Source organism: Manacus vitellinus, unplaced genomic scaffold (genome assembly GCF_001715985.3).
Source record: "Manacus vitellinus isolate BGI_N305 unplaced genomic scaffold, ASM171598v3 scaffold_4_pilon, whole genome shotgun sequence".
NCBI lineage: Eukaryota > Metazoa > Chordata > Aves > Passeriformes > Pipridae > Manacus > Manacus vitellinus.
In genome coordinates, this window is record NW_021940604.1 from 3847744 (window position 1) to 3866915 (window position 19172).

At 35.5% G+C, this 19172-nt stretch overlaps 1 protein-coding gene across 2 annotated transcripts in view; it reads left to right on the forward strand.

The window, feature by feature from the left end:
• ESR1 (estrogen receptor 1) overlaps positions 1-19172 on the forward strand; it is a 165268-nt gene that overhangs the window by 106560 nt on the left and 39536 nt on the right. For both annotated transcript variants that reach the window (XM_018078176.2, XM_018078179.2), the window contains exon 5: positions 7638-7973. In XM_018078176.2, the coding sequence (XP_017933665.1) occupies positions 7638-7973 (336 nt within the window). The remainder of the gene's footprint in view (positions 1-7637; positions 7974-19172) is intronic.

Genomic DNA, 19172 nt, shown 5'->3' on the forward strand with positions numbered 1-19172 from the left:
TTTGCGAACACTTGTCTAAAGAATTCACATGGCATTTCTACCATGGCCTGTTCTGTGCATTCTCTCTTAATACTCTGATCATGAACTGGGCAAATGAATCTCTCCCTCTCTGAAGGGTACCTTCTTATTTATAATATATTTTACTTATCATATACATTTAGTCTTTCATTGTCAAGCTAAATGTCAAGCAAAACACTAGAGATTTCTTCTCTCTGGCAATTTTCAGTGGAATTCTGATGAGATAGGTTGGTCTTGAAGAGGAACAATTTCATTTAGAAGAGAAGGTGATTCCAAGCACATTTGAAAACCTTTGACAAACTAACAAAATTATAGGCTACTACTATTGCAAGACTGTGCATGTATATAGAAGTGTCAAACGTCTCTCATCTGGGATCTTCTGACAAGGAGCAGAACTGTGGAGTCTCACGTTCAAAGGCTGTTCCAGACTGGGAAGTTAGCTGGTAAACCATTTACCCATCACTGTTTCCAAAACCAATCATAGATCTATCTTTTTGTTGTCCTCTTAGAAAAAAAAACAAAAAACAAAAAACAAAACCAAAACACAAAACAAAAATACCCCCAAAATAATTGCTTTTCCTTCCTGCCATCATTTTTTCCTCCCCTCAGAGTGTGGCCACAAACTGTTGATTGCTGAGGGGAGTTTCAGCAGGTTCCCATGCCATCCTCACACTTGCTATCCACACTCTGACTTTTCTCCTTCAATTTATTTATGAGCCACATGTCTTATTTTTGTAATTCTGTGTAATCTAGGTGTTGCAGTCTTTTCCTATGCATAGGGTTGTCCTTTACTGTAATGTTTCACCAGTCCTGTTCTGAAGCTGTTCCTCTTTGGAATTGCAATAACTGTTGCTGAAATGGAAAGGAAGCAGTAAAAGGAAATGTTGGTATTACCAGGAAGCCACAAATAAGGAAGAAAATCTTGAAAGCTAAAAACTAAGTTCCGAGCAAACAGTTTTTAATTTGGAGTGTCTTCCCTGGGTTATAAGTTATTGTTTTGCACAATAGTTCCATTAAGACATGAAACAGTTCTGGTATGAATGAGCTATTGCTTATATGTTTGGTGTCTAGAATCTGAACTTCGGCTCTCCAGTTCTGACATTTAGCTTGCCTTTATGTTTTGACTTGTCAAGTTTCCAAATCTGCTTTGCTTCCATTAGCTTAAATGCTTGAAATGCCATCTGAATGCCTATCAAGTTCAGTTGTCTTTCCTCCTTCAGATCTCCATCAATTCTCTTTCTAGCTGTTTCAGTTTTTCTTTCTATCTGTTCTGCTTTAACTGTGATTCTTAGGTGCTACAGCCTGATCTTCCAGGGCTAGAAGGAGAAATAGCAAAGCAGTTCCTTGAAAGCTCAGAGGAAGGAAGAGTAAGAAATAAGAAAGAGTAGTGAAGAAAAGTTTTTTTTCTTTTCCCCCATTCTCATGCAAATAAAAGCTCCTGAGGCAGAGTGAGAGCTCTCACCAGTTATCTTTCTTTTCCAAATATTCCCTCAGGAGGAAACAAAATCTTAATTATACACATAGAAAGCATATGTGATAACAAATAAAATTATTTGTTTATAAAATATGAAGTAAAACCTCCTCTTTCCAATAGACATTATAGAGCAGTTTCTAAGATAAAACACTGTCTCATCCCACTGTGTGGACCTGAAATTCTGAAGTCAAATATGCCACCACTTCTAGTTGTACAGCATGTGTTTCCTTTATCCATCTTGGAGAGATTGTTGTGCTTTTCTACAGAGTTAAAAAAGGAAAGTGTTCCAGAAGTGAATATATTTTTATGGTCCAGCTACGTGATGATAATGAACTTCTAGATTTCTTGAAAGAAGGTGATGATTGTAAATTATCATACTTTCATGTAGCTGTACTGTTCTTCTAAGATAACATTAGACTAAGCCAGTTTTACTGAATGGGATATTCTGAGAAAAATAACCCAGCTGCAACATCATTATCAATTATTGTAAGACAAAAGATAATGTTCTTGCCAATAATGCTCTCACAATTTGTGTAGTTGCATTCTGCCTACTTACATTTTTTAATAAAATGAAAGAGTTATGTCCTCACCCAAACTATAGGTAATTTGTGCGTGTCACACAGCAAGAGCTACAATTGAATTGATGGAAAAATCAATTTTTCTGTATGATATACACATTCATGATGCATAGAAGTAAAGTATATTGGTGGTTGATGAAAGCTGCAAATTATGTTCTCAAATGTTAGAAAATACAGAACTTTTTAGTGTCATCTATATTGAACCACTTTATGGTATGATCATAAATATCCTCTGCCCTCCAGAAAACTGCAAAATTTTGTTTCTGTTGCCACTGTGAAATATGTGTAGTCACACTAGTATATTTTGCAAGTTGTTTGCAAGCTGAACCACAGAAATGTGTTTAAAACAGAAATTTAAAAAAAGTCCAGAGTTTTTTAGGTTGTGGACCTTGCTTAGGGCTGACATCTCAGCTGTTCTGAGGTGATGCAAAAGATCCCAGATCAAGGAGAGATTGTCTGTGAGTCTGGGCTCTGTATGTAAAGTCCCTGGAGCTTTCTCAATGACCGATGACCGCTGATACATGTAGTAATAATCCTAGACCTCTACTGACTTTTGGGAAGGTTTCATTAAAAAAATACTGAGGAATGTTTTTGGGTTTTGTTTTTTCCCCTGCATTTGGAGCTAAACAAGACAAGGTTTAACTTGCAATGCACCTGAGAGTTTTAATCTTCAGAGACAGTTGCTATTTGTAGAAAATAACTTTATTTTGGTTTTTGCTTCAGCTATTGGAAAGCTGTCTAGAACTTCAGCAAAACCAAAGTGGAACATGAGACATGGGTTAATAAATAGATTGCAACTGAATAGGCTTTATGATGACAGGCAGTTCCCACATTAATACCCATCCTTTGTGTGAACAGGCAGAGTGAATGTTGTGAGTATGGGGAAAGAGAAGATGAAGGTCTTTTGCATTTTTTGTACCATGTTAATGAAAATAGCACGATAGGTATTTTGCATAGCAGGTGAGTGTTGCAATGAAGACAAAAAGCAATAGCAGTTCTGTTTAGGATTTCCAGAATAGTGAACAATAGGAAAAACATAAAAATATCTTGACTATTTCAATTTTGTCAAACAATCATTTTGTCTCAGTCTTGATGCCAAGTAAAGTTTACTGGGTCTTCTCAAATCTATTCCCATTTATTCCAACCAATAACCATTCTTTACTTGACAATATTCCTACCAAATTTCTAATAATAAAGATATTGAAGAATATTATATAAAGCAGCTCATAGGGAATATATTTAACTGGAACAGAATTTGAGATTATATGTACATCTTCAAATCTAAAATCATTATTTTATGGTTCACACAGAGCCAAGCAAATTTTAATTTATTTTGTCTCCTCCTCTATTTCCTCTAAGTATTCTTGAATCTTTTATATAATACTGAAGATATAAAGGTGAATCTTTGTTATTAGGAGTAGGTTGGAGTAAAAAATGGCTATTGGATGGCTGAGATTCAATGCTCATCCAATGAATTCTTAATTTAGGTTTTTTTGTTATAACAATCTGGAATTTATTTTTTGTTTTATTTTAATGATGTGGGAAAACAGTAGTGAGGTATTTTGTCAGTTAACATTGGCTCCATAGGCATAGAATTACAGAATCTTGGGTTGGAAGAGACTTTAAAGATCATCTAGTTCCAACTCTCCTGCCATGGGAATGGCATATGCAATTTTATTGTCCATATGCAATTTTATTGCTGATCAGGTTCTACTGATTTGATTACGTAATTCATGGCTAGGCTTCGCGAACGAAGATTTGGGAAGGCTCTGTCCACATTTGATACAGGCACACTGGTGGCTTATGAGGCCAATACGTGACAGACATATCCGATTGCAAAAGGCACAGCAGAAAGACTCCTTAGATGGTGTATTCTGCAATACACGGTTCTTTCTGCGTTGCCTTTTTTCCTCGAGAGTGATCCTGCGTGTGTTCTCGAAGGAGACAGCAGCGTTATAGATGGTGTGTCTCCAGGCCTCCCGATTGGAGGCCAGAGTAGACCAGTTATAGTGATCAATATGGCCAAGGCTGAGGTGGTGTTTCAGGGAGTCCTTGTATCTTTTCTTCGGGGCTCCTCTCATGGGATTACGTAATTACTTAGCGGTTTTTAAACCTGTCTTCATATCTAAAAATCTGACTGAATTTACATAGGAAGCTTTATAAAACTGCCTTTGAACATCTAGGGTCTTGTAGCTTTAAAACTCAAGTGGAAATTGTTTTAGAGCTTTTGCAAGATGCATAGGACTTCAATTTTTGGTAGAATATTGTTTTTCATAACATTTGGCAATTCAGGTCCCTTTATTGGCTGAACTGTCGAACCAAAATGAATGCATTCAGATATTTAAAAACTCTTACAGTATTGCTGCACTTTTGCACTTTTGCAATGAAATTGTAGCCTGATAGAGTTGTCTTTTTTGAAATTAGTAACTGTGCATCACTATTCTGTCTATTTAACAGAGTTAAAATTTGATTAAGTTGATGGAGATTTGGAAGCACTTGCATTTGTCATTATACAGATTCAGAGACCTTTCTGTCTGTGATCATAAAAGCTGGTGATGTGATGCAGATGGAATGCATACTCTTACTGACTTTTTTTAGATTCAGTCTCTACAAAATCCAATTGGTTTGTTGATTTTTTTAAAATCCCCCCAAAAAAAATGCAAAAACTAAATTTGTACAGGACATCTCCTCCAAACTTGTTATGTTCAGCTTTGCTGAATGCACCACTTTTTTCTCTAAGGTGAAGGAAAGCCAGTAGTAAGCTTTCAGATGAATTAAAAATAAAACTATTGTTCTTATTTAGCATCTGGTTGATTTGTAAACAGCTAAATGCACTTGCTTTTGTCACTTTCCCTTTGTTATGTAAAATCCTCATCGCATCCTTTTTTTACTTAACGAGGCAGGCCTGGACTAAGTAAAAAGCAAAACCAAAAACCCTCTGATCTTGCAGTAATCTATGCCATGGCATCCTGTGCCTATCTTACACCGAAAATGCCCTATTTATACATATTAACCCTTAATGAATTCTGTTCTCCATCACATTTGACCAACAGATTTCTAAATATATTACCTTCTAATTTACTCACACTTTCAGTTTTATTTTTTCTGCATGGTGACAAAGGGAATCTCTTCTTGTCTGTGAGGACCTTGCACAGGTTATTTTCATTTGATACCATCCTGTATTAGAAGAGAAACATTAATGTTTTGTACCTTATTTGTCTTCTTGCTACTGCTGATTTTGTAGTCTCGTTTGCAGACCAAGCAGAAATATTCAATTTAGCTATTTCTCACACCAAAGTTGTTTCACACTTCAAATAATCTTATTTGTCTTTCTCTTATCCCTTTTTCATTTATTTTATGTCTCTTTTTAATTTGGAAAGAGCAGAACTGCATGTAGTGTTCATCGTAGAGTGCCTCATGAGTTAATAAAATCGGTAATTTATGAAGCTGCTCTGTACTCCCTCCCAGTAATTTCTAGCCTTCTATTTACTTTCTAAACTAACTTATCTGATGTTTTTATAATATTATTCTAACCCCAAGTTCTAGTTTCTGTATTATGTCTGTCCGTCTTCGTATTTATGAGTATATTGAATGGTACAGACCCCAAGGATACTTCCTCTTTGAAAGAAAATTGCTAGATGAGCAGTAGTAAAATTTGGAGTGTGAGAAAGCTTTAGTTTCTATGAATCATGTAGTTTTGTTCACATGATTATGTCTTCATGTTTCACAGGGCAATTTTAATACAAAACCATTATATTTATAAAAGCATACTACACAAATATCTGTTACAGATAGAGCATGCGTACTGTTGAATTTTGTGAGGAAGTAAGCTACCAATGAGTCTTGCATTTTTTCTTAATAACAATAATCTCCCCTTCCTCTCCTTAGTAAAAACTGTTTAGGAAAGATTGGTATTGCTGAATGAAAAATAGCAACAGCAATGTACTTGAGAGTTTTGGCTTACAAGTAGTTTAGTGAATGGGAAAATGTAGAGAGCTTAAATAATAGGGGTAATGAAAGATTTATTGAACTTACTTTATCTGAATAGATTAATAGAATAGAATCATGAAACCTACTAGATTTTGAATGACTTAGACATCAAAAGCTTAACCTTCAAGTACTAATTCAGTGAAAATCTCACCATAGTTGAAGAAAGAGGAACACAGATCTAAAGATTCTCCCTGTTTCTTTGAGATTGGGAAAGGACACCTGCTGATATGATCCAACACTTATATGAAGGCATGTTGTATGTGAGATGAAAATGCTGCTATGTTGCTAACAAAGACTGGGATTCTAAAGGTTTAAATTTTTGTGATGTGAAAAGAGCTGAGCTAAGGTTGTATTTCCCTCTCCCCAACCATCAGAAAGACCTGTACTGAAGGCTTGCAAATGTCAGCAGTTCTCAAAGCTGGTTTTTTTTGGTTTGCTTGTTTTTGTTTTGTTTTTGTTTTAAACGTTTTCTCTATTTCTTGATTGATTAGCGTCTCTCTTCTCTGTAGATACTTATCTTGCTTTTCAAACTGGGACTAGTGCTGCCTTTTCATATTGCATGAGAACTCCAGAATAAGCCCCATCATAAGCTGCCTTCTCCTCATAGCTCAATTCCTTGTGTGCTTTCCTTATTACTTGGTTGTCCTCCTTTGCCTCTACCTGATGATGGATTTAAGTTTTTGACTTAGTCTTAAAATGCCTGTAACTCCTCCACTTGGAGGCAGATTTAATCTTCCCTTTATGGTTGGAGTGCACGTGGGCTTTATCATATTTTTCTTGTAACCTTTCCACAAAGGGAGATTTTGTTCTACTGTAAGGTCTGATGTTGTTGAAACTGGTATGGCTGACTTGATAATATCCTAAGGTTCAGGGTCATACAGTGCAAAGCACATTTCAGAAATGTACAGTAATGACAAAGTTTCTGTTGTGGTTATTTCAGCCTTTGATAGTAGGTCCTCCCACATTAGATTCTGAGGTTGCAGTTATCTCTCCTTCTCTTATTTCTGTTTATCTGGTTATATGACATTATTTATTGCTGTATAAGCTCATCTTATAATGGGAACTTTTTGATTATTTTTATATAATCATGAAGATCACAGACTCAGTAATAGGATGATGTTTGATTAAAATAGTGACCTTAGTTTCTGAGAGCTACTTCTGTGATCCATTTGGTCCACCAACAGCACTAATTTATCATTGATCATTTATAGAGTAATTGTCTGCTAGAGGTTGGGACATACTTTGAAGTTCTGAGTTGTAAAAAAATATTTGTTTATTCCCGGTTACTGACTTACTTTCTTGGGCTAAGGCAACTGTATACAGTGTCACTAGTCTAGAGTTCTGTGTAAATCCAACTGATCTGAATTTTAGGAAGGAGTTCCTGACACTATACTTTTAAAAGTAGTTTTTCTCTCCACCCACTGATGTAAGATTCCATATATAAGAGGAAGTCTTCAGAAAATAAAGCAAGAATCAATGCTGCCTGGGTCTAACAGCAGCTGCTGCTGACTAAAGCCAAGTGTACATCATATATAAGTTCAAGGAAAGAGGTTCATTATATTCTTGTGTATCTCTAGGAATCCGGAAAGACCGCAGAGGTGGACGAGTGATGAAACAAAAACGTCAAAGAGAGGAGCAGGATTCCAGAAACGGGGAGGCTTCTTCAACAGAGCTGCGAGCTCCCACCCTTTGGGCGAGTCCACTGGTGGTTAAACATAACAAGAAGAACAGTCCGGCCCTATCCCTGACGGCAGAACAGATGGTCAGTGCCTTACTGGAAGCTGAGCCGCCACTAGTTTATTCTGAATATGACCCAAATAGACCATTCAATGAAGCCTCTATGATGACCCTGTTGACCAACCTTGCAGACAGAGAATTAGTGCACATGATCAACTGGGCAAAAAGAGTTCCAGGTAAGGAAAAACAAAAGCCCCAGTGGACTATAAAAGCCTCTAGATGACAAACCAAAAGAAAAAAGGCATACTGATTTTCCCACTACCTATTATTTAATGAAAATTTTTCATTTAAGTTTAAATACAGTAACAAAATTTACAATATTAAACGAATTTTATGTTATATTGGTTGATAAAATACTATAGTGGAATGTAAATGACTTTTGAAGAAAGATTGATTCAAGAAAAGGTATTTCCCCACACTGTATAATGTTGGGCCATTCTTTGAAAATACTTTTTTTTTTCAGATAACACTCAGCAAAATTAAAGGTAGAAAGAGATTATTAGTCAAATTACTTGTCAAATCTAGTCAATTTGATGTTATAAAATTATGTTAACTATTTTGATCCCTTCTGGAAAAAAAGGGGTTACTCTTATATCTGTAATGTAAGATATAAATTCAGCATCACTAATAAGCCCATAAGGATTAGTATTAATCATTTCATTCTCATTTTATATTTTTGACTATAAATTACACACCTTTCATTAATTTTGCATCTGAAAAACAGATCCAGAATAGCAATTTTTGTAATAAATATTTTTCCTACTAGAAAGAAATGTTTTTATCTTTTATCATTTTGGTGCATCATGGTTCCCTCTTTTCTCAAAAGGAATTACAAAATTGTGGGAAATATGTAAAATTTTTGGTTGAACGTATGTTACATATTCATTCATGTGGTTCAATTAATTGATATAAATGAAATGAGGGAGTAGTTTTCTATTTAAAGTTCATCGCCTTTTAAAATTTCAGTTTACATGACTACTTTCCATTAGATAAGATTTAAAGGTTTATTAGAAATTTATGGCATGTGTTGTACCTTTATCTTGGTAAAAAGACTGGCATACATGGTAATTTATACTTCATAATTCACTGGGATCCTGATCTCTTAAGTTTTTGCTATGGTCACTTACTTAATTAAAATTATGTAGCTGCTTTATGAAGGGATGTTAGAGAAGACTACCACAGCTCTCACTCACATAGTGCATTACCTCAACAGAATTACACCCAGGTTATGCCATTTTTCTGTTTTCCTTCATTTAAATTTGGCAAGACTGTTCCTGGTAAATTAATAACCTTGTCTTTTGCGGTCCTCAAGTGTTCCATTTTAACCACTTTTCACATGTCACTTTGTGGGCTCCAGCTATGATCAGTGGGAACTTGTGTGCGCGTTTCATTTTTCATTGTATCTTATAAGAAATCACCTGAGAATTTTATTCTTGACAAAGTCACAGTGGTTAAGCCAGATCTTCAGTCTGTTCAAGTCAAAGGCAGATTCCACTGTTAATTGAGGTCTGTTTTGGATCGTGCCTTTACAAAAATGCTTTTTAAAAAAGAACTTGTGTCCATAGTGTTAAAGATATTCACTACCAAAACTGGTAAATTGAAATTACTTTTCTACTGATTTTTAGAGATATAATTAGTCTAAGTCTGTTAAAATAAATTAGTTTACATTCAACATGAATATATCACATTCTAAATTCATTATGTCTTCCAACTGGAAATATTTGACTTCCATGACTTTTGATTTTGATAGTGGAATTAACAGAAATGTGTTTAGGCACAAAGTAACACTGTCAGAGAATTCAGATCTGGCTTTTATTCAGAGTTCTCTCTGAAACTGCTTGTCACAAGACAGGTACAACTGGTGATGATCAAAAAACTGACTGTTAAGCGAGCCTCTGACATCAGAAAATCAAATGTATAAGGTTATCAGCTATTTGTTTATATCTAATGCATTTTACATTTAAATTGCCTGTTAATTGTCAAAATAGCTCATAAGGAGAAACCAATCCCAATGACTCTATGTATATGCATTAATAAGTATTCTAACAGGGGAGGTTTGATATAAAACTGCTGAACTTTGGTAAAAAATAAAACCCCAAAATACCTTTCCGGTGATAGTTTGATCTATTAGGCACTGTACAAACAGTTATACCAAAGGAAAGTCCCAGAGCAGGAGAGAAAGAATATAGAATTTGGGGATTCTGAAAGTGCTGGACACCTAGCTGATTCTTGGTGTTGTGGCCTGGAGAACAGTATGCATGAACAAAAGCAGAAATTAAAGTGTTTTAGAATGTTGATTTAAAAGAAATCAGGGCCAGTTGTTTACTTACCTCCAAATTTGGGGCTCCTCAGAGTAGGAAATTTGGATCTAGGTGCTTAAATATATATATATATTTTAATCTCTCATCTGGTCCTTAGAAAAAGTTGAGTGTACTGTGTTACTGATATTAAATTTTAGAAGTACGGATCAACTTTCAAAGACAGGATCTTTGCTTGCCAAATTTTCCTTCTGCTGGAATGTACTGGCAATAAATGTACAATAAGGAAATGTGTGTGCCAACATAGGTCGCATTTTCACCTCCAAATATGTTGCCTTGGAATACTCCATTATTACTAGGAATTAAGCAATACTTGCTTAATCAGAGAGAATTTTTGTATACTTTATGCATAAACAGAGGAACTGAATAACTTTTCTCTGTTAGGTGAAGTATTTTGTGCAACAGTGTTGTGGGATTCCACTCAGTTATTTTCACAGCTAATTTACTAAGGTTTCAGGCTTCAGAATCAAGGATAAAACCATCCTTTTTTCTAAAGAGCGAGCGTGCTTTTTGCCAGTAGAAAAAAGGCAGTTGCGGGCAACAGCCTCTCCTATGCACACTTCTCAAGCCTTGGAAGCATTTCATAAGTTCATTTACCTACACACAAGCACTTTTCTGTAGGAAAGCAAGGAGCAAAATCTGTACCAGTGGCTGAGTTGAAAGCATGTTTGTTGAGGAAGGAAAAAATTGACATCAACTGAGCAGAAAAAAATCTTAAAAATAACAGCTTAAAAATAAGTGTAGAGACTTGCAGGGGCATGTTTGTGGTTTATTTTGCTGTGTAGGCTTTAAAGAATAGTTTTTGGTCAGCAGTCTTTCTGACAATATAAATAGATGGCCATGGAAGAAGAAACAGCTAATTAGATGTACTGGATAAGACTGAAACTATTCTACAAAATGGACTAATGAATAGTAATTTATGATGGACTGTGTAGTATAATGTAGGCAGAGATCTGTTACTAGGGCATGCTGAAAGCAATCTTCAAAATGAGATACCTTTGCAGACATGCCCTGATTGGGAAGGTGAGAACTGTTCTAAGTGTTTATTGCAACTAGTTTAGGATTAGTTTGAACTTGCTTAAATTGGGTCTGCAATCTTGGTGGTGTTAACCAATTTCTGGGGAAGAGAGAACTTGTGGAAGCTTCTTATTTGTAGCCTTAAAAAATATCATTAATATTTAAATATAACATGATTTTTATCTGAGGTTATAACCACATTTCCCCATGATAATGCAATTCATAATATGACAAGTGCATAAAAGCTTGTTTTAATTTTCCTTTGAAACCTTGGCCACTAATACAAGTGGGTTTGCCATATTACATGAACAAAAATCTTGTACAGTGTCCTATGACATACACAAAAATTCCCAGGATGCCCCACAGGACTTACTCTTTATATGGCCTAATGGGGATTTTGGCCAAAGTCCTCCCAGATGGCCTCTGAAAGACACTGATTGTGCCTTCTGATTATTCCAGCCAGCTGGAATATCTGGCAGCTGTACATGAGGTGGGTGAAAGCAGATTGTGATGGGCTAGACTTTACATACACATATAAATTGAGCCTTTCAACATTTAATTGGGACAAATCGCTAAAAATCAAATGTATCAGCATAGATGAATAAACCTTCTGGTCATTTTTGAATCATATATTCCTGAAAGATATGGCCTCCTATGTTCTTGGTTTACATAATATCTTGGGGATATAGTACCACCTTCAGAATGAGGTTTTTTAGTTTAGTGAATTTTCATCATGGTCTGATGCAATGAACAAAACCATTACTTTGCTTTTCTACAGAAATGCTGATATGTCAAAGGAATTAACTTATTGTATTTCGTTATTCATTTACTGTGTATATAGTTCAATATCATATTTGGAGTACTGGATTTTCTAAATGAAGCTGTCATTTTCAGTGTTATCATCAATAATTTCTTTATGTAGAATCTCCTGAAGATGGTTGATAAGAGACATTACGAGCTTATACCGTGAGCCTATGGTAGAGAGTATAGCTTTAAGGGAGTTTTGTTCCAAGGGTGAAATCTTTGGCTTTGCTGCTACAATCTTGTGTAACTATTTGCTACAAGTACAGGAGCTGTACAACTTAATAGCCCTAAAATGGTACACTGGGCATACAGGCTTTGAAGTTTTGCAGTGATCACAGTGCTGTACTTATTTTATGGCTTCATGAACCGAGGAGATAAAGATTTTGGAACTGGTTTTTTTCTGTTTGTTTGGTTTTTTTTGTATTTCAAAGCCACAGAAGTTGCTATTTTCTTAAGATATTGTTTTCCTATTTGACCTTCTAAACTACTCTGTTTGTCAAATTAGGAACAGTGTGTAAAGAGGCCAACAATAGCCACAATTTTACACTGCACTTCAGTGACACCAAACTAAAAAAAAACAAACAAAAAAGGTGGAAGGAAAGAAGTCTTGTATGAGAGTGGTATGTGTTTATAACTCTTTAGGTGCAGGATAGGTTACAGAGCTTCTAAGTGTAGTGATCCTCCTGGCAATAATTTACACTTAGCTTAAAAAAGGAATGGATTGCAATTTGTGTAATAATTTTTAATAACCCTTCCAAGATATCTGTTTTATAGACTCTTCTCCATTGCCTAACTGGCTTGCTGTGGAGATTTCTAAAATGTTATTAAGAACCCACCCCTTTGCTTATCTCTTTAATCTGTGGATGGTAACAGGCATCTGGATCTTACTTTATGGCCACTTTTTACTAATTTAATTTCTGTGAAGTTTCAATTAATTATTGTGAATGTAAGAGATAAGAATCAACCTTTGTAGTGAAAAAAGGCAATCGCCATTTGAATTTGAACACCAGTCTGAGAGGTATCATGCAATAGCGTGATTATGCAGGACAGCAGAGTTAAAATCATTGAAATTAAAGCTTTTTATCGCTGAGTTTTGTTAGTCTGTAAAGCATCTTTATTCTCTAATGTTTCTATTTCTAAAACCAAACAAGCACCCTTTCCTGTCCTCCTCTATCTTCTGGGTGCTGTATGAGAAAAACCCACTCTTATAAGTAGCTTTTTTATTATCTATATAAATGTCTTTTAGTTTTGAAAAATGATGAGGTATATTTCCCTCCTGTAGAGCACTAATGAGAGAAAAGAATGAAACAATGTGAAACAGTGGTTTGCTTTTGAGAGACTGGGGTAGAGGTGCTGATTCTAAAGGACCGGGAGATGTTATATGCACCAGGAACTTGAGTCAGAAAGGAAAAGCCAGAACTGAGAAGGAGCAGTTCAGCAGAAGTGCTTGGAAAGGAATATAAACTTTAATTGCAGGTATCTATGGGAACAAAAATACAGGCAGTGGTTTCACTAGCTGAAAACTGGACGAAAATGATAGCAAGAGAAAAAAAAGTATCAGGGTCTGAATTACAACTCTGGTATTGGAAATTTAAGAAGTGCACTAATGCAATGTTTTTCAAACTCTAGGGAGTCCTTAGAGTTAGGGATAAAGAAGGGGAGATAAATGTATCAGAGCAAGCTGACCAGCATCAGGGAGACTCCAACTGTGAGAAAAGTAAAGAACACGTGCAAGAGAACCAGAGGAAGAAGATGCTATGAATCAGTCACATGAGCCAACAGTAAATTCAGCAGCTCAATCCTGGGCTTCTTACTCATTCTTAATGTGCCTGCTGGAGGCCAGTAATTTGTTCAGGGGCTTTTCCAAGTGTTGCCTGCTCCCATTGCCACAGGAAGAGCCTTGAGATGTGGTCTACTTAATATCCTCTACCATTTCATCTTCCAAGCCATAGTCTTTGAGCTTTATGTCCCACTCTTTACCCAGGTGTTTCCTGGCAGTAGGGATTAAAAGAATATATTCAAACAGGATCATTTTATTTGCATAAAATTTCAGTCAAGGGAAACAGAGTTAGGAAAGACAAAGTAGTTAGGAACCACTTAGAATATTTCCTTAGAAAGCCTTTGAACGGGCTCAGAAATATCCTTGAGGGTTTTCTAATACTTATCTTGCAAAATTTCATAATTTTTTTGTTTAATCTTATTAGATTTTTTGCAAACTCCTAAACCTAATTCTGTAGCTTTGCATGTTTTATTTTGTTATCCAGAAGAAGAAAGAGATTTTGAAGAGGATGTCAGGTGCTGATGCCATTATGCAGGTGCATCTGCTCTTATCCCTTTCAGCAACATTCTGTGGCCACAATTAAAAGCTTTACCTCATATGCATGAAAAACCATGATCAACGTCAGTAATTATTTCTAATATTTAAGAAAACCAACATCAGAGTAACTCATACTGAATGCTATATTGTCCTCTCATTCACAAAGTAGTTACATTGCATAGAGAGGTGACTGCCAAAAGCTATTGAATCAAGCCTGTTATCCAACTTTCTAGCCTCTGAATCTAGGAAATCCATAATAGAGTACAAGTTTACAAACATAGAATGAAAATTACTGTTTTATTTATGTTGCATAACTGTAGTTGTTCTCTGTGCCCAGAACCAAAAAATCGCCATGGCCTTTCTTTTAAGTAAATAACTTTCTGTTAAAATGGAGGTGAATGTGTGTAACATGATGTGAAAATCCAATTTTTAATTTTTTTTTTTGAGATAAAGTGTTCCATATATTTAGAGAAAAGGAAATATAGCTGACAACATTCATCATAATATTTGTCCAATAAATCAATAACAATTGGAACCCAGTATTTGCTTTTAAGTACTATAACATTTGTTTTCCCAGAGATGTCTTAGTTTCTTTCTTTCTTTGTGGAAGTGAATAGCTTGAAAAACAATTAATACAGGCATCCAAACCCATCCATTTATTAACTCAGCACAATAATTCTGTTCTACTCTAGGTGATTTTTTTAGAAAACTGCCTTTTTTACAGTGTGAACCTCAAATACATTTTTCCATCTAAATATTCCTGAATGAGTATGTGCTGAAATTTAAATTTAAATCTGAAGACAAACTGAACCTATAAGCCTTTTTTTCTACAAGTATGCACATATCCAAATACATTTGTTAAGATTACTACACATAGAATCATAGAATCACACAGTGGTTTTAAAATCCAGACCCACAGTGCTATTACAAGGCTGATCCTATTCAGGCCTTTTTAGCATAAGAAATATTTGAATTCCAAAGTTTTGAATTTTGGGGCTTCCCAACAAGCTATCTCAAAGAAAAAATACCATCATTAACCAAAGTTTACTTAACTGTGAGTAATATTATTTACCTGTTTGACTTATACTGACAAATACTTTTACTGAAAAATAACACCAAAAACAACAGTAAACAGGTAAGAAGGAGCTAACATTCTTTTAACAAGAACTACTTACATATTGGAGTTCACTAGGCATTCAATAGCATACAAGTTCGTTTGATAGTAAGTGTTTGAAGATGAAATTCTATTGGTCTTGGCAAATGAAGAGGCAAAAATTAACATGCACAGTAACAATCTTAATATTTTTAGGCAAAACTTAAGGAAATTAAATACTTAAACTGTAATATTTTATTTCTAAAAACATGATCCTTTTATAAAAAACATTTCCTGCTATTTTTCTTTAGCTGATAAATAATTTACACTCTTGGATGAATATGTCTGTCCTAGAGTCTTCAGCTATGCTGAACCCTGGAGCTTTCCAAGAAACGCTCGTTAATTTCCACTCTAAGTAAACAGTAAGTAACAATCCCTCCTGATTTATTTATTTCTTAAAATAATTTACAAAAAGAATACGCGATTGTTGGAAAGCACCGATGCGATATGTATGTGCATGTGCACATACCCATTGTTCCCTGTTCACATAATTCACACAAATTGGCCTTTTTTACTTGATGTTCAATAACTTCAGCCTAATTCTTTTAGTTCCTCTCCAGTACTATATTTCTGAGCATGATCAGCTGTAATTCCAGCTGGTTATTCCAGAGATTATTTCAATATCATCTGTATTATTTTTCTGTTCAAGTGAGTTATTCACTAAAATCTCATATTAGATATATAGGAGTTTTTAAGTTACATAGAAATAATTAGGAAAGATTTATTGCAGGTGACTTCTGGATGGACTCTTACCCTTTCTGTACTGCTGCAGTGGTGCATTATATGACACATCTGTTATGCAGCTCATTTGTTTTCTTTGATTATCTCTCCAGGAAATGAACTATGTGTGTAAAGAGTATTTTGTTTTGTCTGTGTGTTAGTTAGGGATGGCTGCAAATTTAAACTTGTGAAAGCAGTTACAAAATATCCCACGGTGAAATAGGAAATGAGAAATATGTGATTGGCTTGAGTTTGTTCTCAGCTAAGAGTGGCCATAAGGAAATATTGCCTTCTGTCTTCCCTATGGAAAGTTCTATTCCTTGTAAGAAATATGGGTGTCTGCCACAGTCCTAAGCAGGGATATGGAAATGAAATATTTATCATATTTATCACTGTGGTTAGACTTTGGGTCTAGACCTAAAGTTTCTTAAGCCTTTTGAGGAGCCTTGGAAACAGGAGGGAGGAATCAAGATCTTGACTTTGACTCAGTGTCCATGTCCCTTCCCCCACCCGAGAGGAGGACTTCTCAGGGTGTCAGGGATACCCAGTGAATCTCTCTGGTATTCCTTCTGAGCAGACTGATCTCTGAAAAAGAGAATGCATATTGGCAGAATTTTCAGTGATTTTTTTTCTCTGTGGCCTGAGATTTTTGGTTTGGAACTTCTTTGAGTTAATCCAGTAGGAAGTCGTAAGACCCGGAATCAAGGTTAATATATAGACAAGGGGAAAAGTACCATTCAAAATCTCACTTACAGACTAAAAATGTTGTGTTCCTTGTTAAATTACATTCTGGAGTGTTTGAGGTGATTTGGAAAACCAAAATTCAAGAAATCTTAGTTTACTTTGATTCATAAAGATAGGGAAAGTGGAAGAGTAGACTAATTAAAATTTCCCCAGAGAATAATAAATCTTATCAATAGCTTGATGAAGCATCTTCTGCAACAGCTGCTGTCCCTCAGAGAACATGTCTGCAAATAGAGAAGTGGCTATATGGGCTGCTGGCATGGGAGCCAAGTGTTTACTAAAACACTGAATGGTCTCTAACTGACTGGAATAGACCTAAAATTTCAATATTGCCATAATAATATAAATTATTATAGTAGTATTACATGTCTGACCAATTTAAGAAGTCTCCTTTCATTGCTAAAAAGGTAGTATTTCTTATGAATATCACATACACTTGTAGGACACACTTTGTGAGATTGTAATTTCACAAGTATTTATTCCAGTTGCAATTCCTACCTTTCTGCTTCCTCCTGTGTTATGCAAGTAAAGGGATTTAGCTGGGTTAAAAATCTTTTGCGTGTGTGTATTTTGGCTTGCCTATAACTTGTGTGAGTACCCCAGTCCAGTTCTTGGCAAAATAGTTGAGGCAATTGAAATGCGAGGGTGGCAGTATACAGGCAAGAATTAATATGATGGTGCTAGAAAGATTCATGTCATACTGCCAAAAGTAACATACAGGTCTAGCGCAAGTCTTTTTCTAATTTAATTTCTCTTTACTTCTACAGAGTGATCTTTTCCAGTCTCTCTGTACAAAGGACAAGAATATTCCAGTTACTGGCACCATTTACAGCCTTTATCCTGTTTGCCTAAATAGATGTTCTTTAGCTCCTACTTAGCATATTCCTGCTTAATCTGTAAAATATTCTGTAATGCTATGCCACAGCTGTAAGGGGTTGGAGAGTCATAATGAAGAGGTAGCATGGTAATTTACTCCTCACTCAAGATGCATCCTAGTTGACAGAGGATCTTTGGTTTCCTTGAATCCCTGGGATACAAGATACTTTACTTCTCGGGAGGCAAAGACTGACTGTTTTGTTGCTGATTCTAGTGCATATTTTTTGGAAGTTGTTCTTCTGTCTTTGTCTTTCAGGAAAGCAGTAAATTCTTCTGGTAGTTCTTGGGGCCAAATTTGCACTGTACAGCTAGTAAATAGTGACCTGAAATGACAGAAGCATGTGGCAGCCTTTTTGGAATCAGCAGTTGATTTTTAGTCTTCTGTAGGGTGGGATTTTGCAATGTCTGTGCAAAATGAAAGCTCTAGTATATTTTATTTGGTGATGGTGGAATTAAACACTAGTATTAATTGGTTAACATCTCACACATTTTAAAAACAGTATGCATAGAGAGGTTCTCAGCTGACACAGAAGAGCTGCCCATGAAAATCCGGCATATTTATCAGTGCTACTTATGACTTCATTTTTTTTCCCACGCTTGGTATTCATATACACACAGCTATGGAGAATCATTGACTCCGATATGAATACTAAATGCACCTTTTTCCCGCAGGTAAACATGTAGGGTTACGTTCCTTTATACGAGCCTTTTGGGAAGATTGTTGCTTTACCACAGGGAAGCACTAATGGTGCCAATGCCTCCTTGTGTTAATTTTGCCACAGCGCATCCATTTCTAAACAGTTATCTCAGCACCTATTCTGCTGCATGGACAAACTGTGAAGCACATTAAATGTCCTTGTTGGGAAACAACCTTCCCCCCACATCCCTGCCTTATTTGAAGATTCTTAGGCTACAGGCATAAATATAAATTAAATCCACTATTTTTTTTTATAATGCTCATTATACTCCTTGCCAGTATGCCTCTCTTCTTAAAAAAAAAAAAGGCTTATCTTTTACAGAAGCTTTACGTGCTACTTTACCAGATGTTATGCAAATCTATCCTGAGAAGTGATTGTTGATACCACTGAGTATGCCTACAGAAAAATTAGTTATAACTAAGTCTGAAATAATGTCATATATTAAACTATGCCATTTGTTTGAAAGCAATTATGTTTCTCAGTTCTCTTTCATGTCTATTTTTTACCTTTGTTCTAGTCTATGTTACAGGTTTTTGTTCTGGGTTTTTTTTGTGTGTTGGTTTGGTTGGTGGGGGTTTTTTTTGTTCTTTTTTTTTTTTTTTTTTTAAGGGGCCACTTCTAATCAAGGGTTCAAACAGACATTGACATTTGAACATCTGAATGAGACAGTGCCAGGCAAAATAAATTCATTTCCCTTACTGCCTTAATTCTGTAGACAGTGCAGTCAG